Consider the following 23,750-nt stretch of genomic DNA (forward strand, 5'->3'; position numbering starts at 1 on the left):
TTAAGCAGCGAGTCAAAAATTTCAATACAATGCGTCAGTCTTCTTCTTCATTTCCTTCATCGGCAGCTGTTGGTGAATGATTTCAATAGATTTGGATGAAAACATTATTTTCTTCTTCTTCTGCATTTGTTTCTCAACGATTCACTATGCCTCCGATTTGAATAGATTTGGGTGGAAACGTAATTAGACAGCTAATATTTCTTCTAAAGTTGAATTAACTTTATTCAAATAATTTATTCTCATCTTTTATCCCCAACTGTACTTTAAACTTGGTTTTCAAAGAGAAGAGATGGGATGTAGAGATTGTCCCACTGGACGTGCCAGAAATTTGTAAAGCAAATTTAAGTATTTCTAAAATTAATGAAGTAATAAAATATTACAAATGAATACTTGAATATAATTGTTTATTTTGTGGGCATAAAATATGTACTTAAGTTCTCTAGTTCTTCATTTTAAGAACGGATATTTGATTTTGACAATTTTGAAGGTGGAACTTGATGCTTTGATCTCTTCCGGTATTTCTTGGGTTTTCAACAACATTAACTTGAGAGTCTTTTAACTTATTTTCAAATTAAATGCTATGATTTCTTGGTGGGGTTGGAGTTTTGATCTTCCTCCAAGGGGGTTTGTGCTTTGATAATGTTAACTTGCCAGTCTTTTGACTTGCTCTCGGATTAAATATTGAAATTTCTTGATCTCCACAACAAATACCTTGATTTTTTTCTTGAACACCTTGGACCTTCCTTGCTTTACGTTAGACATGATTTAAGGACTTCGTGAATGTTCTCTTGTGTCTCTTCAATTATATATTATATATATAACCTCACTGATGATAAACTGAAAAAGGGAACAGCTAAAATGTTGAAAGAAAATTGCTATATTTCATGTGGCAAGTTGTGCTAAGGACTGCCTACGTTGTGTTTGAAGCAAATTTGATGGATAACTCAAAAGAGTGATGGATTGACATTGATATTATCTGTCATATTTATTCTGATAAAGAGATATTCTCAACTTACACACTAATCAATAAATTTTTTTATTTTTTCAACAAACAACATTCTTAATAAACCAGCATACAAAATGAAACTATTTGTAAATTTTTGAGAAAGTCACAAGTCTTCTCAAAGATATCTTAAAATGTGTTGAGGTAATTCATGCTCTGCTCCAAAACTACATGAAAACATTGTCAAATGATTTTATAGAATTTGACAAAAACATAAGGCCAAGATAATTACAGAATTGTCGAAGCATGCATGTTGTATGGTCATAAAAATCAAGTTCTTGTTAGAGAAACTAATTTTAGAAAATTGAAATCGAGATTCATGCATGACCAACCAAACCCCCATGCAAAATCAATAATAAATACCCCCACCATCCCCTTCCATGTTCCATCCCCCTCACTTATTTTTCTATTTCTTCCTCTTTAACCAAAACCCATTTCCATTTTCATTTTCCTCCCACTAATTTGGTTAAAGCGAAGAAGAAATGATCATGGCTGTCTTCAACACCCGCCTCGCCGCATTGCTTATCTCCCTCTCCGTCGTCCTCTCCGCTGCCTCCGCCACTGCCGATCCCCCATCCCCTCCGACCTTAGATGAAGTATCCTCCTACCTTTCGGGATTGAAGGAACATTTTAGATTCCTGCAGGAAAGCAGCCTTGCCCCGCCGCCGGAAGAGCATGCGGCCAAGGACATGACCCACTATCTTACTGAGCATATGAGCGCCGCCGTCAAAATGGTGGAGGATTTCTCGTCCACCACGCTGGGAAAGCGGTTGAATGATTCCTCGACCGACGAATACACGAAGAAGACCCTTCTTGCGTGCGAGGAGATGTACAAGAACGCCGTGCAGGCAATGAATAATGGGATGAATAGCGTCTCAACCGGAGACTTCGTTCAGGCGAGGGCGGAGACACACACGTTTATTAATAACATCAACGCCTGTGACGACAGCTCCATGGAGTTCCAGACCTTCGCAGAGTGGGCAAGGGAAGTCGGCGGTGACTGTCTTGCTAAGATTGTCGAACACATTGACCCTGAGGAATAATGATTTCTACAAAAATAAATTGAGGGAGATCCCTATCTGTTACAACATTTGATTTTATTATTATATTAATAAAATGTTGTTTTTTTCTTTATTAAATAAGAATTGCTTTATTCCTTTTGTGATGATTAATTATATTTAATTTTTTTGGTATATTCAATATTTCCATTTTAATACCTAAGTGTAAAATAGATATGAGGCTGAGATGTATCCGCATCGCAAGCAAGACAGATTTTATCAATTGGAGACGGCCTCCGAAAGACAAAAAGATTGTTATCCCATCGAATTTGAATTTGTTAGCTACTTACAATATCTAATAAGTTTTCACGTGAAATAAAATTTGGGCTCAAAATTGTTATTTGTTAATCTAAAAAAAATAGTTTTATTTCCTTGGATTTCTTTCTTTCAAAATTGAAATTCTAGTTCACATTTATTTGTAACATGAATACTTTAATTTTATTGGTATAATATTTTGTACATTATTTAAATTTGTATAAAATAAAAGAAAAAATTATTTAATTTTGTATGTGGATATTATAAACTATAATTTGAAGTAAAATAAATTTATTCTTTTCTTTGAAGCTGAATTTTTCAAAATGAGGGGGTAATATTTGAGGAGGGAAGGCGTGCTACAATTAACATAAGAGCCAATTGAAAAAGATTAGGTAGGTAGGGGTGGCTTCTTGAAGCTCCGCCCGCACCTGTACAGGGTGTTTCTCGCTTTCTCTGACCCACTACTGGCTTATGTAGAGGTTATTGGCATTCCTACATGCTTTCATCCACTTTATTTAGATTTCTTCAAGATTCATCCACTTTATTTATACAGGAGAAAGGTGTGAAGTAACGCATGGACATATCAGTGCAATTTTTATATTTTATTTAGAAAATAAAGTACAAACAGCTAAGAGCCCATCTTCATGTGGTTTCATGGTACATATGAATCTTGCAGAAACATGAGCAAATAACAATAGCAAAGCCAAAGCCATGATGTGGCAGAATTTATTCTGATACAACACATGAGGGCACCTTAAAACAACCAGGTTGTGTGACTGTTTGGACCTGCTCCATCCAACCATGTCTGGTGTACATGAACCCAAGTCAGCCCTTGTGCAACACTTACATCCTGGGAAAGAATTCGCAAAAGGCTATCACAAACATTGACACGCATCAAGAGGAAGAAACTAAGCAGAACAGGTAGGGAAGTTCACCTTTGAGCTTAATAGAACAGTGGTCAGACAACATTGCCGCACCTCACCTGCAAAAAGACACACACGTCATTCAGCCAAGGAATGAAAGATCCAAGTTATAATTAGGAAAACAAGATGGACATCTCGTTTCAATATTGAATCTTATAAGGTTGCAGAGGAACATAGCTTCTAAGAAGGTCACTCAAGATTTCAGTAATGTCAGCGTATTAGTTGTACATGCTATCTTCTTTAATTTAGCACGTCGACAACTTATGGCTACCATCTGACTGCAAGATCCCATGTAATTTTTCAGTTTCCGCGTACTTGGCTAAGGTCCTGATCATTAATATCTTATAGGTGTACATGAGGCTGTGTTCCCCGCTCCAACAAGGATCTTTCTTGTGGGAGCACAGCAATTTCTTATCCTCGACAGTACCAATTACCAATTATGCTGATAATTAATCCTGCAGTAAACTACTGTTGTTTTCAATGTTCGTAATTTGGCTGCTTAGAGGTTGCATAGTTCTGAGATGCCCTATGGCGGCACTTTTGGGAACAAGAGATGAAGTATCTCTAGTGTCCAGAACTTCAATCTTATTTGAAGTATAAAAATTTGTACTTAGAGTGTATGTTGGTGTCTGGTGGAGGATCTGTGCTTTCTTATCATCTGCTATGAATGCAATTATAATGAACCTACATTAAATCTGGTCTATATCAAACTTGATAGAGACAAAAGAAGGTGGTATGAAATTGGAGTATTGCAACAGGTGTATAGGATAAAGGGCAAGGCGGCAAGGATTTTTTAGGATACATGGATTAATCATCCTAAAAGAAGATAGAGTCTCACCAGATTGCTCCCATTTCTTGAATATCACCAGCCATGAGTCAGAACCAACCTGTGCAGGCAAAACCTGATCCACCCAAACCCGAAATTGTTTCCCTTGTTTGTCCCCATAACACGTTTTCAGTGAGTTTACGCAATCACGAAGTAACTTCTCAATTCCAGATGGATGTACAAAAGTGCCAGATGGACACTGCATAAACAAAATAAAGAATAAATGAATACTATCCATGCTTTACCAGGGATTTTGAAGAAACAGGATCAAGAGCACATTGTACCAACTAGTCAACAGACAAAGCAGGAAGTAAGCATTCGTGACTAAAAGTAGTCCAATGAGAAAGAAACTGGTGAACGTGATTTCATATTAGTTAAAATCATTACATCCTAGGAACAATAGAACTGAATGCCAGTGGTAACAATGAACAGGTAACACAGTGATAAAAGCATAAGTTCTGTGCCTAATCTAGCAACAAAAGAATAGCAGTTTGGTCTCAATCTTCAAGCCAGAACTGTAACCAGAATGCAGTTTGAGTTGAGATAAACTTACCATGTACTTAGAAGCAAAAAAACTTGCATGTATGCACTTGATATATATTTTGGAAATTCAATTAGAAGTAATGTTTTGCATTGCAACTAGCAAGCTAATTTACTACTTATGGCTGATCTGATCCATTGCAGGATAACTCTTAGGTACCGAGGTAACATGAAACATTTCATCTAAATCTTTTAAGCAAATTTGTCATTTTAATAATCTTTGCTTCATTGATAGGTATATTAATAGCTCAGCACCAAAATTACATGTAAAGAAAAACCTCCTAGGCGATATACCTGAATCAAACATCTCAACCCTCAAACACGAAAACTATTGATGGACTTACTATTCTGTTCTAGACTTCAACATAACCAAAAGACCAAGATAACAAAAATGCCGAAGTATGCATGAGTATGCTCATAGAAAGAGGGGCTGCAAATTGAAAAGTTAATCCAACATACACAAACTGATTTTAGATTAGCTAAATAATGCTCAGAATGTTCAACTTCGGCACGTCTCCACCTCTCGTAGAACAAGTAAAATTTCACTACTTCATAAGCTGGATCAAAGTTCTCCATCTTAGTGTCAGATAAGTCCATAACATCTCTTGGAGATGTACTTGGACCCAGCTTAAAGTGACCAATCGCTTGTATTATGCCAGCTGCACATCTCTCTGTCGCATGAATTATTTTAGAATTATTTTTTGCATTGGCAGCATGCCACTGCAGTAACTCTTCCTGTGCATTGCTGACCTGTAACAGTTAGAAGACATAAGGAAACTACCCATCATCACAGGATTGAACTCCATCACACAATGAAACAAATTTGTTGAAAGAATTGTGAAACACTAACCATAACACCATGTACATCTGGAATGCTAAATAGTTCAGCATCATTTCCGGAGTCACCACAAACAAGGGTGTTATGAGGTAATTTACCAGCGGCTTTGAATTTTTTCAGCAAATAAGCAAGTGCTTGCCCTTTGCCAGCTCCTTGAGGCAATATATCCAAGTCCATTCCACCACTGTAAATTATTTTGACATCCAACTGAAACATCAAAACCGAAAAGCTTTCAGACATGAGATCAAAATTTAAGGGCTGAATAAGTTCACATTCACCCCCCTACAAAAGTACAACTAGATCCATCATACCCCGCGTTTTTCCAAGCTTGTAGAAAGAGCTTTCATGATTTCTTGGGCCTTGTCTTTCTGGACATAGAAACTTACCTTATGTGGTCGTTGTTCTGTCTCCGACTGCATGACCCCAAAAGCTTGTCATAGAATAGGTATTCTCATGAAAACAAGTTTCTATTGTGATGCATGAAAAAAGCATGATTCTGGATGGCTAATTTTAGTGCATGAAATAGGAGTGGAATGTCTAACCACAGTAAAATCAAGCCACATGCTGTTTCTGTACCATACCTGAAGAGTGAGTTCAGGAAACTTGCTTGTCTCTTCGGATACTATGTTCCTGTCCCACTTCTTATTTAAAAATTCAACCCAACCCTCATCTGGTATCATACAGTTACCATAAGTTATTTCAGTTCCCACAGACATTATTGTGATATCAGGGGTTAGCATGGGCTTCTCTTTCCTTAACTCCTTGTACAGTGTGGGTGACCTCCCAGTTGAGAACACCAATAAGGAATTATTACGGTAATTGGATTCCCATAAAGCATTGAATCTAAGCAGAGACAGATTCTCAGGATCATGATGATCAACCTGCAGCATACTGTCTCTCATTAGTACATTCCTACAAAGACTATACAAAAAAATATAATCATAACTCACCATTGTATGATCAAGATCTGAGACAATCATGAGCCGTGCATTACCGGCAAGACGATCCATAGTTTTGAGAAGGCTAGCTTCCCTCTACAAACAAAAAGAACCAACATAGCTGGATGGTTAAAATTGCTAAATAACACAACGAACTACTCATTAATTGAACCAAGAGATCATCTTGATGAAGTTTTATCAACATGTGAAGTTCAGCAAGATATGTGAGATTAAGTAGGCATATGATCCTGAGAATACCATTTCCTTTCCAATCATAAGAAAAATACAGGTATGCCATGTAGAGTGCAGCTCTAAACTAGAGTAGCCATTATACAAGCAGTTTAAGTTTGCAGCATAACTATATAACCTAAAATTTGTGCATAAGTTAGTCAGAACAAAAAAGCTCCAAGATTTAAAATCAAAATGAATAGTGTAACAGAAAATTATTGCAACGATACCCACCCTCCTCAGTAGCATAGCCACTATAGAAGATCTGATGGAGAAAAAGCAACAAGAACTGGGTGATCATAATTTGAAATCCTACCATCCACATGAATCGCTTAGCCAATCCCTAAGATCTATCTTTGACCAAACAACAATATGCCACTTCTCAGTAAATTTACATGGCTCGAAACTATGAAGTACAGTAACTTACAATAAAAAAAACTGCGAAAAGGCTTCATCACATTTCAAACCAGAAATACATCATTGTCTTCTGTATTCATCCACTCACTATGAATGTGATGTACAGTAAGGAGAATCAACAGAGTAACCAATGCAAACTACACAGGCTTTATTTGTTACTGTCTCTCCCTTGCTCCTATTGGTATGGGGATGATAGAGCTGAATATCACTTTGAACTTCGGATGATTCAGAAATTTATTTGATAACCAAATAGTTGAGATCATTAAACTCCTATCTAGATTACAAATCATCTATTCCAGCTCCCCAAATTCAAGACTTATATCTGGCAATCATCTGGATCATGCAAACGGGAAACGGAGATATGATGTCCAGCAAAAAATGAGAAACGGAAAAAGCCATCAATCTTCATCATTAGTCAAATAATTTTAATGCTAAAACGAAAAAAAATACAAATAATGAAAAGAAAAAATTACTTTATGGGAAACCAATCCTCGGCGATTGCAATCTTCAAATTTTAGCAGTCAGCACTTAAAGTGATCTATGTAAAACAAAATGCACAAATACTAAAGAAACCCATTCATCAGAAGCACATAGAATCTCCAATTCACTGAGCAAACCCACTAATAAAATCCCACTTTATTCCACAGGAAGGCATAAAATCATGCTCCCGCCACCTAAAGATTCGATCCCACATGCGTACACGTATTCCCAATACATATATATATAAAGAAAATAAACACACAACAGGAGATACAAACCCCTGAGAAATAGCTGCGGTGGTGGAACGATGAGCGAGGAAGTAAGGTGAAGAAAAGGAAAAGGAAAGCGCAGGAACGGTAGCGTGAGTGAGAGGTGGTGGCAGAGTGCAGTTAATTGGATGACAGGCCTTCCCATTTGTTTGGGGTGTTCGATAATTTTCTACTTTTTCCGGGGCACAAATACATGAAGCTGAAAGTTCGGATCCAATGTAGTTGGAGCTTGCTTCTGTTCTGTGTGCTCCAAAGCAGCGGTACGAACCTAAGAATTCAATTTTGCTACACTAGTACTAGTTAAAGTGTTCATTTGTTCATTGATTTGGTGAAATTTTGAATTGATTTTATAATAAATAAAATATATTTATTGTATTATTAATGTATAAAAAAATAATTCATTATACGATAAATTTATCACACTTGTTATATAATTACTATGACCTTGATCAATTTGGTTTAAATAAGAAATTTTCAATTTATATAATGTTCTTTTGCAATTGTTATTGTAGTGATTCTTGTTCATCATAGCTCTATGTTGATGAGTTTATAGTTTTTGAATTAAATTCTGTTGGTAATTGTAGTGATTTTTGATCTGTTCTATGGAGATAGAAAGAAAAAAAAAATATGTATTAGAGAGAGCGTATATATTTGGATTTATTTTTTGAAATAATATAAAATAAGTATAGTATATTTAATATTGTTTAGTGAGAGACAAAAAGTATTGTTCATTATCAAATTCTTTTATATATATATGAGTATGTATATAATTTTTTAACTATAGAGCTTAAAGAACCTATAATTAGTATAAACATATTTGAACTAAAAATAAATAAAATACTATTTTAAAATATTTCAAAACACCATAATAAAAATCGTGAAAATAAATCAGACCAGACATTAGCATATGAGATGGGCCAAATCTGAAACCCAACACTATGTTGGGAGTTTGAGAGATGAAGAAAGAGTTGGTTGATGTGATTTAGAATAGAAAGATTGGGCGAGGAATGAAATGATGGAGGGGTTGGCAGGCTCATGGGCCATGACCGTAACTAGTCATTCAAAATTATTTATAATATGAAAAATTACATCTAATATTTTTTATGTTTGCTTTTGTATAACAAATAAGTCAATTAATAAAAATTAACTGAATTTATCGATACTAACAAAAAAAATTAAGAAAAAATATAAATTTACTCTCCATTAATTTATTACTAATTTTCTGCCGGTCAAATAAATTTTTATAATCAACTTATCCTTATACGTTTTCATGCGTTAACGCATGTGAGGAAGTAATATTCACCAGTTTAGTTGGAGAAAAATTGTTTGACCTGTAATAAATCAATTAATGATAAATATCAATTTTTATCTAATTTTTTATTAATATCAATAAATTCAGGAATTTTTTATTATTGAATGAAGTTATTTATTAGATGAAAATAACTTTAAAAAAAATAATTATAAATTTTTAAACGATAAAAAATCTACATATAATTATTGCTAATATTAAAAAAAGAAAATATAATTATCCCATAAACAAATGGTCCTAACAATAAGCTGGAGCCCCTATTACTTGAAGTTTGGATTGGACTACTTAAATACTTCAATACGATACATTAAAGAATTATTATGTTGACTGCTCTTTAATTAAAAAAGAAACACGAAATAAATGCGTTATATTTAATTTATTATATGTTTCTACAATTCATTGCAGAGTGCGTATTTAAATAATGTGTTTGAAAAAGGATGAATAGCAATTTAATTTAGAAAAATATAAAAAAATTATTACAAAAATTTCCTGTATTCTTCGGAAAGGCGCCTAAAATACTGGAATAGAAATAAAATTTGTCTGGTGGTGAAGAGGAATCATCATCCAGAACCAAAATGATGCTATCATCCATTAACTCCCATTTCAACTTCCCTCCGAACACTCTCTATTCATCTTCCGCAGCTGAATGCTGATACCCACCCAAGTGTTCATCTCTCATTAATACGCCTTCTCCCCAGTTCTCCACCCTTCACACACACACACACATATATATATATATATATATTGTTTTCTTTTCCCGAAGTTCTTGTCCTGGTGAAGTACAGTTCACTGGAATTCGGGTCTTGAAAATTTCAACTTTCTGGGTAACTACATAAGTCAACGTTTGGATGGTTTTTCACGCTTACCAGCCGAAACTCCCGGTTCTTGATTGTTCATCATAAACAATTGCTCTCTGCCAATAATTTCGAAGATGGACATCATGAGTTCTGGGCTTTCCTCCCCTCAGTCAACTATCAGTGACTGGAAGATTAGACCTTTGGGCAACCAAAAATCAAGAAACCCATGGCAGAAAGTTTACTGTTTTGACCAATGGAAACCACGAAATTTCGGTGATCACCAGATCCACGGGTTGGAATTTGGGGTTAAGAGGGCAAAGCGCAGGCAAAGAAACAGGTTCCCGTTGAAATCAGTGGTCGATGTTGGCAAAGTATTGGAAACTGAAAGTAGCTCCACGGAAGGTGATAGGAATAGTAGCTTCTATGATGCGATTGTTATAGGCTCTGGGGTTGGAGGATTGGTGGCGGCCACGCAGCTGGCAGTGAAAGGTGCCAAGGTTTTGGTTTTGGAGAAGTATGTGATTCCTGGAGGAAGCTCTGGGTTTTATCAGAGGGATGGCTTCACATTTGATGTTGGTTCATCGGTCATGTTTGGTTTCAGTGATAAGGTTAGTTGGTTTTGAGTTTTTGTTAACATGGTTTCTCTATCCAGTGATTTAATTGTGAGTAGTTGGCTTTTTACGTTATGCATTTTCATGTGTCATTTCTGGCAGATGCGAGTCATAAAAATCTCAGACAATCAATTCTTCTATCTTATACTTTAGGGAAAAGAAAATGGAAATTAGCTATATGCATATGGCAAGAATTTTGAACTAAGTCAATCATCATGTGGGAAAGAATTGCTTATAGGTTGACTCCTCACAGGAAAGAAAAACAAGAGGTAAAAATTCTGGGTTGGAAGCTGTAGCTTTGTGTCTCCTTTCATTCATGTGGAGAGAAAGTGTGAGACTATTTAGAAGGACTGAACACTTAATTTCAGGTAGGCTTGGTTACATAAGTGTGGAATGAGATGCTTCAACATCGGATTTGTTCCTCAAGTGATTGTATTATTGGAAACATAAACTGTACAATTCTTTGGAGCCTAACACTCTGAGTCCTTATTTTAGGACTTATACCAATCAGCGGTTCTTCCATATGTCAATTAACATTGCTTCTATTTTGAATTTAACCAGAAAAATATTCCCTTGGACTTTTAAGTTGCATCTTTCTCCTTTCCCATGCCAGCTCTAAGTTGGAACATTTAGAAGCATTGATTTGTCTCTATGCTGTTTTTACAACTTACATATGCACATACGGGCCTCTTTTTTAACTAATCCAGGAGCACACAAGTGAGTTGGCTAAGGCAGCATCCAAGAAGTACTGCAGGGCATTTGCCTGAGACGGTTTATGAATCTTTACCAGGTCGAAGTTCCATGGAACTAATTTTAATAACATAGTGGAAGATTAGTACAGCTTAAACCCTCATCAAGTGGCTATTTTCGCGGATATGTTATTTGGTCCATTAACTCTAGGATGAACAGAGATAATTTTGGTTGTTCAGTTGAATTAAGCTAAGTTTCTTTGTTTTTGCCTCAAAGGAAGAAAATAGAAAAGCATCCCCTAGGTGAGGAAACGTCAAATTTGGTCTTCCATTATATCTCCATCTTCTTATGTATACATGTTTGACTCATGATTTAGGCATGAGAAATGCTCAAAAACAGTTTATTCATGTCTGTCAAACTTGGAACCTTTTCTTTCTGATTTTGTCTCCAGGGAAGTGGGTTGGGGCGTTAATTGATGAAGATCAACTTGGGAGATACTTTTTCAGCATGATTGTAAATTGTTTAATGTGATTCCCACATTCCTTCTATTTATATCTTCTGTTGTGTAGCTGTAGCTATCACTCTTTAAACTCGAATATCTTCTTTTCTTTGCAGGGAAATTTGAATTTGATCACGCAAGCATTGGCTGCAGTAGGATGTAGGATGCAAGTGATACCTGACCCGACCACTGTTCATTTTCATTTACCTAATGACTTCTCAATTCAAGTGCATAGAGAATATAACAAATTCATTTCGGAACTTGTCAGTAAGTTTCCCCATGAAAGAGAAGGCATTCTCAAATTCTATGGTGTCTGCTGGAAGGTTTGTTTTAATTAAGGTGATAGTTGCTTTCTCTAGGTCTTTCGCCACTTTACCTTGTTTGAATTAAATGCGATTTCTCGGATGTATTTGCTAGATTTTCAATGCATTGAACTCACTGGAATTGAAATCTCTGGAGGAGCCAATCTATCTGTTTGGACAGTTTTTTAAGAAGCCTCTTGAATGCTTGACTCTGGGTAACTGATTCTTGCCTTTATATTCTACTCTTAATTTCCACTTATGACCATAACATGGAATTTTTACAGTAATATTGGATGCTTAATTTTGTTTCCTCATTTATCTATTCTTTGAGCAATCTATTCATATTGGTTTGTCTTCTCTTGGTTGTCTCAAGAACTTGTGCATAAAAGGACATAAACAAAATCTTTGTTGTTGTGTAAATGGTAAACCTATAAAATGACCAGAAGAAACCAGTATTATCTTTTAGTGTTCAAGACCTTCTGAATTTGTTTTGTTGTAGTTAGTGTCGGAACTGCTTATCAATGATTTTCAAACTATCTTAATCGAAGCTCCTCGTGAAGGAACGAAAATCAAATTAAGAAGAACATGGAATTTATGAATGGTTTAGACAGTGACCCATAATTGGTACTACTAGACTCAATATAACAGTGATGGGCGCATGTAAATATTTAATTGATATACTACTCTCAGTCGTTACCATAGCTCCTCCCCACGTATTGATGTTATCAGTGAATTGCTTTCCTATAAGCTGCATAATTCTGCACACTTTCTTATGCTGATGGATGCTTCTCATATTCATCTCAGCCTACTATCTGCCCCAGAATGCTGGCAACATAGCTCGAAACTATATTAAGGATCCTGAATTGTTGTCCTTCATCGATGCTGAGGTGTGCTACTCACCTTGACCACAACTCAGTCTATTTTGTTATGGATAAATGAGTCTTTTACTTTTTCCCACAGTTATTAATTTGTGTTTTTAATGTCTGTTTTGGTCAGTGTTTCATAGTGAGCACGGTTAACGCCATGCAGACACCTATTATCAATGCAAGCATGGTAATTTAATTTATTAGTTCTTGGTCAAATTTTATTTGCATTCATATCCTGTGTTCTGATTTTTCTCTTTCCAGTAGGTTATGTGTGATAGACATTTTGGCGGAATCAACTATCCTGTTGGTGGAATTGGAGAAATTGCAAAGTCACTGGCAAAGGGTTTGGTTGATCAAGGGAGCGAGATACTTTACAAGGCAAATGCAACCAGTATTATCATTGAAGATGGAAAAGCTGTGAGTTTAACTGCAACCAGCATCCCTTTTGGATCTTTTGCTCTGTTTACCTAAGATCATGAAGTATGGAAGATAGATATAACGCATCACATTTTGTAGGTTGGGGTGAAGCTATCAGATGGAAGACAATTCTATGCTAAAACCATAATTTCAAATGCAACTAGATGGGATACCTTTGGTTAGTTTTCAAACCCTTGGTTTGTCTTGTGCTGAATTGCTTGCATTAGATTCTTTCTCTCAGCAAAAAACTGTTTGAAATGATTTTTTTAGGTAAGCTCTTGAAAAAGGAAGATCTGCCTGAGGAAGAAAAAAGATTCCAGAAGGCATATGTTAAAGCACCATCTTTCCTTTCTATCCACTTGGGGGTTAAAGCTGATGTTTTGCCTCCAGATACTGATTGCCACCATTTTGTCCTCGAGGTACTGTGGTGATTTCAGACTATCTGATTGAGTGGCTACATATTATTTACTGCTTGACATTTTATGCAAGTCACTGTGATTTCTCCTTTGAGCATGCAGGATGATTGGGAAAATCTGGAAAAACCTTATGGAAGTATATTCTTGAGCATTCCAACAGTTCTTGATAAGTCATTAGCTCCAGAAGGAAACCACATTCTTCACATTTTCACAACTTCACCGATCGAGAATTGGGAGGTAATATTTCTTGAGCTTGTTCTAGTAATAGCATTATCTTCTCCTTACAGTTAATTGTTCTTAAGTTTTTCAAGAATGTAAACATAAATGGCCATTTTGCTGTAGGGCCTCTCACGCAAAGATTATGAGGCAAAAAAGGAACTTGTGGCCGAAAAGTTAATCAGCAGGCTCGACAAGAAGTTATTCCCTGGACTTAAATCATCTATTGTTTTTAAGGAGGTATGGCATTGGCAATCTACTCCCAGAAATGAGCAGTGATTCTTAAAGTTTACACTTCAAACTTCTAGATAACTGATAGATTCATGTAGTAATGAAGAGAAGAGTGAAGAAATTGAAACAAGGCTTAGTGATTGCATGAACTATTTCTCCCTGGAAATCTTATGAACTAGTGAAATTGAGCTCTGGGAAGTTGCACTGTCCGCACTTTAGCGTGCGAAAAACTAGTATACGTTTTTATGTATCTACAATCTTTGCTTTCTAAAACTTCTGTATGCAGTCATGCTATTCTGTTACAATAGGACTGGTTTTGAAGATACCTCGTTACGCATAGTAGTTCATGGGGTTTCTGTTACTAATTTAAGAACTTGTTGGAAAAGGGAAAGTAAATTTCTGCCCATACAGTATCTTTGATTAGCCAAACAATGACTTATGCGCTGGTGCTGCTTCTGAATATGACAGGTGGGGACACCAAAGACACACAGGCGATACCTGGCTCGTGATAGTGGTACATATGGTCCAATGCCTCGCAGAACTCCAAAGGGCTTATTAGCAATGCCTTTCAATACAACTGTAAGTTAATCAGCTTATTAGTCGTGGTTGATGCTAGCAATGACTGGATTATTCAATTTTCGTTACTGCAAATAAATTAATTTGTACAGTGATTGACCTTGCAGGCTATAAGTGGTCTGTATTGTGTGGGAGATAGTTGCTTTCCAGGGCAAGGTGTCATAGCTGTAGCCTTTTCAGGAGTTATGTGTGCACATCGAGTGGCAGCTGATATAGGTAAAAGGGTTTGAAATTTGTTTTTCTACTATTACTTCATAAACTATCAACCAGCAGCCTAGAGTTTTTCAAATGCTAATGAGATAGATCTCATCATTGTATTGATGCAGTTGTTTGGTCAGAAATTTGATTTCTAGTTCCTTGTTTGGTTGCTAATTAAACTGTACATGGAAGTATAAAAATATAACTTTCCTACACTTGTCTGGTAACTGAATTGGAGCTTGTAGTTTTCAGAAAATCCAATTTGTCAAGTGTTTTGACTTTTTTGTCCAATCAAGCACGATTAAATGAATCTACACAAGCTAACAATAGGCATGCAATCGTCTCTTATGATTGCGCAAATAACTTAGCTGCTTTCTTTATTTCACTTTTGGACTTATCTTTTGTAACTTTCCATGCAGGATTGGAAAAGAAAAACCCAGTGCTTGATACTGCTCTCCTTGGGGTACTTGGTTGGTTAAGGACACTAGCATGAGAGAGTCCACACGAGAATTTGGTGCAGAATTCCAACTCAGTGGGAAAACCATTATGCGCATTGATAGTTGTGAAGGGAGCACTCCGATGCCATCAAATGCTGTTAGCTCTTTTTTCCTTATGTTGATACAATGGTCAAGAAACCAGATTGACGTATCTGAAAACGTGAGCTTACTTGGCAATAAACTATTGGTTGTATTTTTCTTCCTTACAGATGCTTTCAGCAATGTACTACAGTTCATATCCAAAGTAACTAACTGTATTACGTCAATCGTTGCGGTTGACATACGTTTTCACCAATCCGATGAGGAACATTTTCTAGTCAAACTTTCTGCCAGAAAGATCTTAGTGCCGATTTTGGATTTTGGCGAGGATAAGTCAAAGCATCAGAATCAACAAGGTACTGTAATTTAAGTGAGGAAAACATATTTCCTTACTATTTTTTGCACTACATCCAAGAACTAATATAGCGTAAGAAATTATTAGGAAAAACTTGATGTTCTGCTCGCTGCCTGAACTTTTCAGAACTTGCTGGAACATGATTTTGAACAAATCATGCAAAAATATCCTAGAGAACTCCATGAGAAATCTCTGTGCTGATTTTTGTCAAATATTGAACTTACAACCTCACTTAGAGGTAAGGTCTCTTCATATGCTTCAAGGTATAGCTCATAAAAGGCCATGAAATCAGAAGCTGGTTTCTCAATGGCTTCCAGGACATCTAAGCTCCTGGATGGAGCTTCATCCTTCGTAAAGATAGGTATGCGAGGAGTCTGTAGCCAACGACCATGGTTGCTAACACTCCCACTTCCTTGTAACCATTATCTATTCGGACCCCATTGATTGAGTGGCTTATGTGTTCGTACTGCACTTTCAGGAGAAGTTTGTAGGTGTGGTAGTTAAATGAGAGATAGCGAAGCCATGATATGAACACAGGGACATTCTGCAGAATCATAAAATCCTGTATTATTAGTATCTATCTTTTAAGAAACCGTTCTACCATCATTAATGTCTAGATATATGTATAGAAGCCCTTTTCCTCTCTTAAGTGTTATTATACATAACATGGGTGCTAAAGATTAGAACCAGTGAGAAGTTACAGTAATTGCCATAAAGTTTCTGCACTTACCTTCACAAAGTATCCCCCGGCTAACATGAATGTCATTACTGTGACAGAGGCCAGAGTTGTCGCCTTCTTCAGATCCATCAGTGTAGCACCAATAGCTAGCCCCAGACCCTGTCATCAGTTTTACATGTTTAATAGATCTTGGGGTGTAAGTTTATTTCAAAGTCAATGAAGACTTTAGTTACACTACTATGATGATCTCATAAATGGAGAAAGACACACCTGAGCTGCTATAATGCAGAGGAAAACTGTCACTATGGTGAGGAAGAAGGAACCAGCGTTCATTCTTAAGCCTGCCATAAAGTAAACGACTAGAAGAAAAAGTACTGGTAATATTAGGTCTAACGGAAGATCGCTTGTGGTTCTTGCCACAAAATATGCACTTAATCTATACATGTCGGCTGCCCGTTCCTTGCTCAGCATGGCTCTTTCTTGGGGGAATGTAAAGATGGCTGTGAAGACTGGAAAAAAGCCCCAGAAAACAGCAATGAAGAACAGTAACCCTGCCTGCAAGACAAGTACACTTAACTTGAATTAAATTTAGTTAATATGATTCTCTTTCTTTGAGGTGTCTGGGGGTTAAAATTTCTACTAATACTGTAGTGTTTAGGTAATTCAATTATTGGTATTCCATTTTAGATGAGGAAAGTAGTGGTCTAGATTTTGTAATTCAGTTAATGGTTTGGAAGTATTTACCTGATCTTGCAGTTCGTTGGGGTTATCACTGCCAGATTGCCACCAAAGCAATCCTAAAATAGTTGCCGTTGCAAGAACTTGAGTGATCCTCAACCAGCTAAAATAGTCATGTCTCCGTTCTTTAAGTCCTCTCCGGAACAGTATGGAATATTGCTCACACCAGCTCGCTCCCCATTCTCTCTTGGTAGAACATACCTTAGACTTAATTTCTTCGTCAACAGGTATCGGGTTCATAATTTTCTTCTTCTCGATTTCAGCAACCCGTGTCTCATAGGTCTCCACAAGATACTGCATCAAAAGAGTAACATATCTCGTTGAAGGAACTTACCCATTTAGCAAAAGTCGATCTTCTTCTTTTTATTTTTTGGTTTATTGAAATAGTTAGAACGATGAAGATAATTTTCAAAAACATGTCGAGTAACCGGATAATTTATAATTTCTTATGTGTTCCTGTGCCAAAATATGTTCTACCTCATGCACAACTGCTGGAGCTGGTTTTCCATTCTTTATTTCTGCTTCAGGGTCCCCCATTTGCACTTTGTCCTCCAATTCTGATGGGACAGAAATGTCTGTTACATTTCCGTTTGCGAGATCAAGCATGAATTCTGCAGGGTTCATTGCAATAAGAGGGGAACATCCTATCGATGAAAAGTAGACCATTGCTTCTGATGCCTTTCCATAGTATAGCAGGCTCCCTTTGCCAAGAAGAATAAGCTTGTCAAACTTAAGGAAGAGTCTGCTGGATGGCTGGTGGATTGTTGTTATCACCGTTTTCCCAGCCTGCCATCATATTTGACAAATTAAACACAAGGTAACTCACAAATTTGTATCATTCTGTATAGTGTGCATCTTTTTCAATATATCTATTCTGAATTATGATTAGACTGACTCGTATCTACTTAGTGCGGAAAGACTTCGAAGCAATATGACACGACGTTCCTAGACGATCCAAATACTGAGAACAAAGTTGAACATGTATACCTCAGCTATTTCATGTAATGTGTCTACTATCCTTAAAGCAGTCGTAGAATCCAGGCCAGAGGTTGGCTCATCGAGGAACAAGAGGGATGGATTGATTATTATCTCGTTCCCGATACATACACGCTTCCTCTCTCCACCCGAAACTCCTCTGACAAATGAGCCACCTATCATGGTGTCCTGGCACCTGGTAAAATACAATCAGCCATTCATGAAGACAACACATTTCGTGATTCTTGAACTCGGGATAGCCCAAGAGAGAACCCAGTTACCTCTCTAATCCCAGCTCACATATGACATCTGTGGCTCTTTGATCCTTTTCCTCTTTTGTTAATGTCCTTGGAAGTCGTAGACGAGCAGCATACGATAACGTTTCTTTCACTGTAAGGTGAGGAAATAGAACATCGTCTTGTGTCACGAATCCTATCCTGGCAAATGTTTCATGTATTTTATCTGGTCATGTTGAGGAAATATATATGCTACATTTTTTGTGCCATTGAAGTAGTTCATGATATTTTACCTGCTCTTTAGGCACTTTGAATATGGTTGATCGTTATAAGTTATTGAGCCGCCAGGAGCTGGTTCTCTTACTCTCCCTCCAAGAATACTCAGTAATGTAGTCTTTCCGCTTCCTGACGGTCCCATCAGCGCTAGAACTTCTCCCGGATCAACAGAACCTGTAATTCCATTTAAAATGTCTCTCTCCACTGTTGATGTCATGCCTCTCAGAACCACCTTGTATGTAACATCTGTGAACTGCATGTTTAGGAAAAAACCCTCGTACGTCAGGGTGATAACAAGAAATACAGGTTGCATATATAAATTCTTTATACATACATATATATACGGGAACCTCTGTTGTACTTCTTACTCTAGGACTACTAAGACCCTACTGCAGGTTTCCTTGGTAGTTTTTTGGGTAGTTTAAGGAAAGTCTTGTACACAAGCGATGTAAAATGAAGTTCTGTACAAGACTGTAACCTGACATAATTGATAATAGCCATGTTCAAATTGATCAGTTGCATTGATCTCTAGCTAGATATAACTCCATCCTTTTCCTGTCCAAATACATGATATTGAAATCAATTATTGATCGATCATCGTATGTTGCACGGGCTCGACATCTGTCTTAATTCACACCATTTTTTTTGGAAGGAAAGAAACATAAGTAGTCTGCTACTTGCGTAATTTACCTTGAGGTAGATCGGCAGAGTAGGCTCTGAGTGAAGTTTCTTCTTTTGCCTGCCTGCCTCAAGATCTTCAGCTGCTAACGAATTAAGCAAAAGTTATAACCACAGAATTTCACTTCACTGTAATGCAAGATAATATTAACAGTCAAAAAATTAAATGACCATATTAAAAATTCGTCAATAATTATATATATTAAATGAAAAAATTATAATTTTAGTTCTTTAATATATGGTGATATTTTTTGTCCTATATGAATTGATTTTCGCAATTTAATCTTGTAACATTATAATTCTGATCATTTTAGTCTTTTTCCAGTCAAAGGACGTTGATTTGGCAGCAAAGAAATTACATGGACTTGCATACGACCCAATTAAAAAATAAAAAGAGGATAAAATCCTAAAAAAATAAAAATCAGGCCATTTTGCACTCCATTAATTTGCAATAAAAGGAGGGTTTCACTCAAATTTTTTTTAATCACGATGACCTTTAACTTATTTTAGAATATAAAGGAATTTTTAGCCAGTAATAATTTGAAACCAACTTGGCTAACTTAAAAAAGGATAGGTAACATGTAACTGAATGCTGTCTCTAATTAGATAATGTTTAGTACTAACAAATAAATTCTGCTGTCCTAACTATGATGGTCCACTTATATGTTTATGTACTATTTCTGATTCGAGAAGGGGACTGCCAATAGCAGAACGCAAGGGGGCCCACTTGAGACCAAACTCCTTTTCCTCAATCTTACAATTGTAACGGCGAAATCAGGACAAGTAGCTGTGACAGTTGTGGGAGTGTGACATCTTCTCACTCACATTATTAGATTCGGTGGAGAAGCTGTGTCCCGCCACTCCATCTCAGGATACCATCTCCACCCTTCATCCGCTCCTTCTTTCTCCAAAGTTGTTCGATTTTAGGTTATTACCAAACATTTGTCATATAAATATTCAACGTGGGATAAATGAACACTGCCTTTTGTCTACAGAAACACTTATGTATGATATGCCCATATATGTTTATTTTTATCTTTATAATTTCCTATTATTAGTTAATCGACAACCTAGAGTCAAACAGAGACTTTAGTGTCTGATGGACGCGGAAGGGGGAAAAAAAGGAAAAAAGAGTGAAATTCATACAACATGAAATATAGCGACTGCAACCACAAAATACCTTTCAAAAGAATCAAATACACTGCAAATTTGTACGATATATGTAAATAAAAGTAATTGTTTTTAACGTATTAGAGTATTCGGTTAGTAAGCCGGTTCAGGCAATACACACACAAAATATTATTTTCTCCCATGCTACGGTCATGAAAAATAGAAAGTAACTCGTCTAATTTAAGTTTTGTATTAAGTATTAATATTATATTCTGTATTATATATCCATACCACGTATATAAATTCACTCAGTCACATATGTATTACAAAAACATACTTTATGCATACGTACATATAACAAATATAATATAAGATACGGCAACAAGTGTTATAAGAAAGTTGAGACCACTAATTATGACGGGACATGCAAGAGTTGTTTGGGTTTTGTGGTATTTAATTTGGATGGGTAGGAAAAATTCATACACGCATCAAATTTAGTTAAATTGAACCAATCACATAATAAATATGATATACTTATTATATGATTGATCACTTTTTTTAAAGTTTATATTGATATATTGTATTTATGATATAACTAATTCTGATTTAACTAAATTGATTGGAGTTGAAATTTAGAGTTGGTCAGGAAGAGAGTGTTGCACTTTTACGCAAAAGAGGAGTTGGGTTGGGGCCCCATCTTCTCATCCATTTTAATTTCTAGCACAGACTAAAAAAGAGATGCATGCATGTCTCGATCCTTTGTCTTTTTGGACCCTGTCCTCGCCTCGCCTCGCCTCCCACCCCCTTTCATTAATGCATGCATCCCACCGAAAAATCACACCAAAAACCTTTTCTCCGTCCCTTTTTCTTCGGATTATATTTGAAATAGAAAATCGTGTATTTTGTTTCAAATATATTTTTTGTTATGCACATCATGTATATATATATTTTTAAATATAATAAAAAAATATAATTATTATATACATGACGTGTATATATTAAATGGATGCAATATGTGATTTGTAATAGAAAATTCAATCTGTCTTTCGCCCTTTAATTAAGTTCATTACTTGGTGTGTATATATATATATTATTGATAATTTTTTTAAATAAAAGTTATATATTGAAGAATTTGTAATTTTGTTGTTTGTTTTGGTTTTAAATAATTCACTTACCCTTTGAAAGAGAGAATATTTTGTTTGGAGGACTCCAGAATTTTGTTGCAAATTGTATTTTATTTTTTGTTCTATTTAATATATATATATGGTATCTGCAAGTTTTTAAGAAATATATATAATATCATTCCGCAGAATTATACTTTAGTCTACTAATAATTAGTGAAGAAAGACATATACATATAAGCAACGGAACATCAGAGAACTTACGGATTTCATCGTCGCTGAATGGCTTCAAATCGGCGATCTCGTCTGGCGGAACGGTGAATCCAGTGAAGGAGAAGGAGAAGCCCAGGCTGGCGCTGGAAGCTCTGCTCAAGGCGGCGCCGCTGTTCAAATCATCGAGGTCGAATTTCATCTGAGCACTTCTCGACTTGCGGATGTGAGTGTTCTTCCCGACGCTGCCGCTGCTCCGCCCCGGGGAGGCCGCCGCCAGCCTCCGGCTGGACATCCTGGACAGATTGCCGCTGCTCTCCAGGCCGCCGCTGCTGGCAGCCGCATCGCCGGATGACAACGGGGACTTCATCGCCGCCAGCGCAGCCGCCATTGTCTCCACCAGTTGGTCGGACTTTGTTCGTATGAGACTCGTCGTGGAGTTGGTCTTCTGATCCATCATTTTCTGCCAACACCACGTACGTTAACAAGAATCATATATATATATATATAAAAGCGTATGCAAAGGGTACTGTACTTTACAGTTACAACATGCGACTTTGATTAGTTCGAATGACAACACTAGAAATTATGTAATAATAACATTAGAGAAGGAGAGGAGAGAAGCGCATTTCCACTCACCACTTATTTTTGGCAAAAAATTTCAAGGACTGAGAAGTTTTAAGACAAGTAGTAGTTGAAAGAAATTATTACACTATAACCATAAATGTGCAGGTCTTTCTTTTATAAGGAGCCAACTGAGAAAGTATACACAAAGTAATTGCACGAGTACCCCTCAACTTTTTTATTATTAATTAACAACACCAAGAAATTAGAACTCCACGCTCCACAGTTCTTGAAAAATACTTGACATAAATATAAAGATACGATAAATTAAAAGTTATGATAAAAACCAAGTGTTGGGTTCGCAACCTGTTGGTCCGAGTGGGCCCGGGCTGAGTGATTAAGAGCAACATCTATCTTCAGATAATAATATTTCAAAAATAAATAATTATGTAAATATTTGAAATTTATATAATATTATTTTTATTAAAATCTCTTAGTCTCTATATGAATCAAATGAACAAGAATGATGGATGTATATATTTATTTATATATCATGATCATCATCATTAATTAATTAATTTGGTCGAAACATGCATCCTAACCATACACGTGTTGGAACATATGGGCATTCCCTTTTACCTGGAATTTTGATAAGTCTAATCAAGGAACTAAGTTAGGATAGGTGTCTCTATAATGAGACTTTGGACATTAATGTTGTTTAACCTTATTAGCCAGCTTTTATGCCGGCTTACGAAATTATGGTGGGAATGCGACAGTGGACGTGCAAGATTGCTGATCATCAATCACCCTTCTTCTCGACAATTATTTGAGGCCGTTGTTGCATCTTAGGTTACCTCTTTACTAGGGCACTCATGTTTTGGATCTTTCCTCTTCAGCTACACCCTACACCTTTAGCTTTCTTTCCTTCTTTTTTCCTTTTAGGATGTGGAAATATATGTTTATGTATGTAGTTCATGTTGTCCTCGTTTTTGTTTTCTGTCGCAATTTGCTACAAATGACAATGGATTTTCAGCTTACTAATTTCTTCACTTTTATCTATTATTTCATCATTATTGTTGTCACTGCTCACCATTCTTTTTGAATTCTATATATATATATATATTCTTATATATGAAGAATTTTTTTTAAATGAAATGAATCCCTTTATATTGATGTGCATAATTTAATTTTCAAGTAAGTTATCGTACAATATAATATGTCTAGCTAGATTCGTATAAGTACCATTAATTCAAAAAAAAATTATTTTAATTAAATTCGATTGAATTAAATAATTATATTTTAAATATAATATATTTATCATATGATTGACAAGCTGGAGTAACATCGTAGCCATGTCACTTCCGTATTA

General features: G+C 36.1%; 4 protein-coding genes across 8 annotated transcripts; 2 read left to right on the plus strand and 2 right to left on the minus strand.

Moving 5' to 3' along the window:
* On the plus strand, positions 1,492-2,046 carry LOC105161799. Its single transcript, XM_011079613.1, has one exon. The coding sequence runs from the start codon at positions 1,492-1,494 to the stop codon at positions 2,044-2,046; it is 555 nt and encodes a 184-aa protein (XP_011077915.1).
* LOC105161697 (sucrose-phosphatase 2) lies at positions 2,898-8,023 on the minus strand. Of its 3 annotated transcripts, none has more exons than XM_011079480.2 (9): positions 7,785-8,023; positions 6,394-6,477; positions 6,025-6,324; positions 5,755-5,856; positions 5,456-5,650; positions 5,065-5,355; positions 4,078-4,264; positions 3,252-3,298; positions 2,898-3,166 (listed from the first exon to the last, which is right to left on the minus strand). In XM_011079480.2, exons 2-9 carry the CDS (start codon positions 6,451-6,453, stop codon positions 3,071-3,073), a joined length of 1,278 nt encoding a protein of 425 aa, XP_011077782.1. In that variant the 5' UTR covers positions 6,454-6,477; positions 7,785-8,023; the 3' UTR covers positions 2,898-3,070. The 3 variants fall into 3 exon arrangements, with proteins under 3 accessions (XP_011077782.1, XP_011077783.1, XP_011077781.1); XM_011079481.2 differs by lacking the exon at positions 7,785-8,023 and adding an exon at positions 7,500-7,733; XM_011079479.2 differs by lacking the exon at positions 7,785-8,023 and adding an exon at positions 6,844-6,943.
* LOC105161700 (prolycopene isomerase, chloroplastic) lies at positions 9,575-15,695 on the plus strand. Its single transcript, XM_011079483.2, has 13 exons — positions 9,575-10,489; positions 11,798-12,004; positions 12,099-12,198; positions 12,788-12,870; positions 12,980-13,036; positions 13,114-13,266; positions 13,366-13,444; positions 13,537-13,685; positions 13,785-13,919; positions 14,025-14,138; positions 14,598-14,708; positions 14,813-14,921; positions 15,323-15,695. The coding sequence occupies exons 1-13, from the start codon at positions 10,016-10,018 to the stop codon at positions 15,394-15,396; spliced, it is 1,845 nt and encodes a 614-aa protein (XP_011077785.1). The 5' UTR covers positions 9,575-10,015; the 3' UTR covers positions 15,397-15,695.
* On the minus strand, positions 15,782-22,604 carry LOC105161698 (ABC transporter G family member 22). 3 transcript variants are annotated; one of them, XM_020693775.1, is made up of 11 exons: positions 22,457-22,604; positions 21,872-22,280; positions 19,389-19,462; positions 18,716-18,951; positions 18,468-18,623; positions 18,199-18,382; positions 17,689-17,997; positions 17,218-17,505; positions 16,744-17,028; positions 16,525-16,632; positions 15,782-16,338 (listed from the first exon to the last, which is right to left on the minus strand). In XM_020693775.1, the coding sequence occupies exons 2-11, from the start codon at positions 22,275-22,277 to the stop codon at positions 16,117-16,119; spliced, it is 2,268 nt and encodes a 755-aa protein (XP_020549434.1). In that variant the 5' UTR covers positions 22,278-22,280; positions 22,457-22,604; the 3' UTR covers positions 15,782-16,116. The 3 variants fall into 3 exon arrangements, with proteins under 3 accessions (XP_020549434.1, XP_020549435.1, XP_011077784.1); XM_020693776.1 differs by lacking the exon at positions 22,457-22,604 and adding an exon at positions 19,177-19,253 and having other exon boundaries at positions 19,389-19,459; positions 21,872-21,941; XM_011079482.2 differs by having other exon boundaries at positions 15,785-16,338; positions 19,389-19,459.

The sequence above is a fragment of the Sesamum indicum genome, linkage group LG5, assembly GCF_000512975.1.
Source record: "Sesamum indicum cultivar Zhongzhi No. 13 linkage group LG5, S_indicum_v1.0, whole genome shotgun sequence".
Classification (NCBI taxonomy): Eukaryota; Viridiplantae; Streptophyta; class Magnoliopsida; order Lamiales; family Pedaliaceae; genus Sesamum; species Sesamum indicum.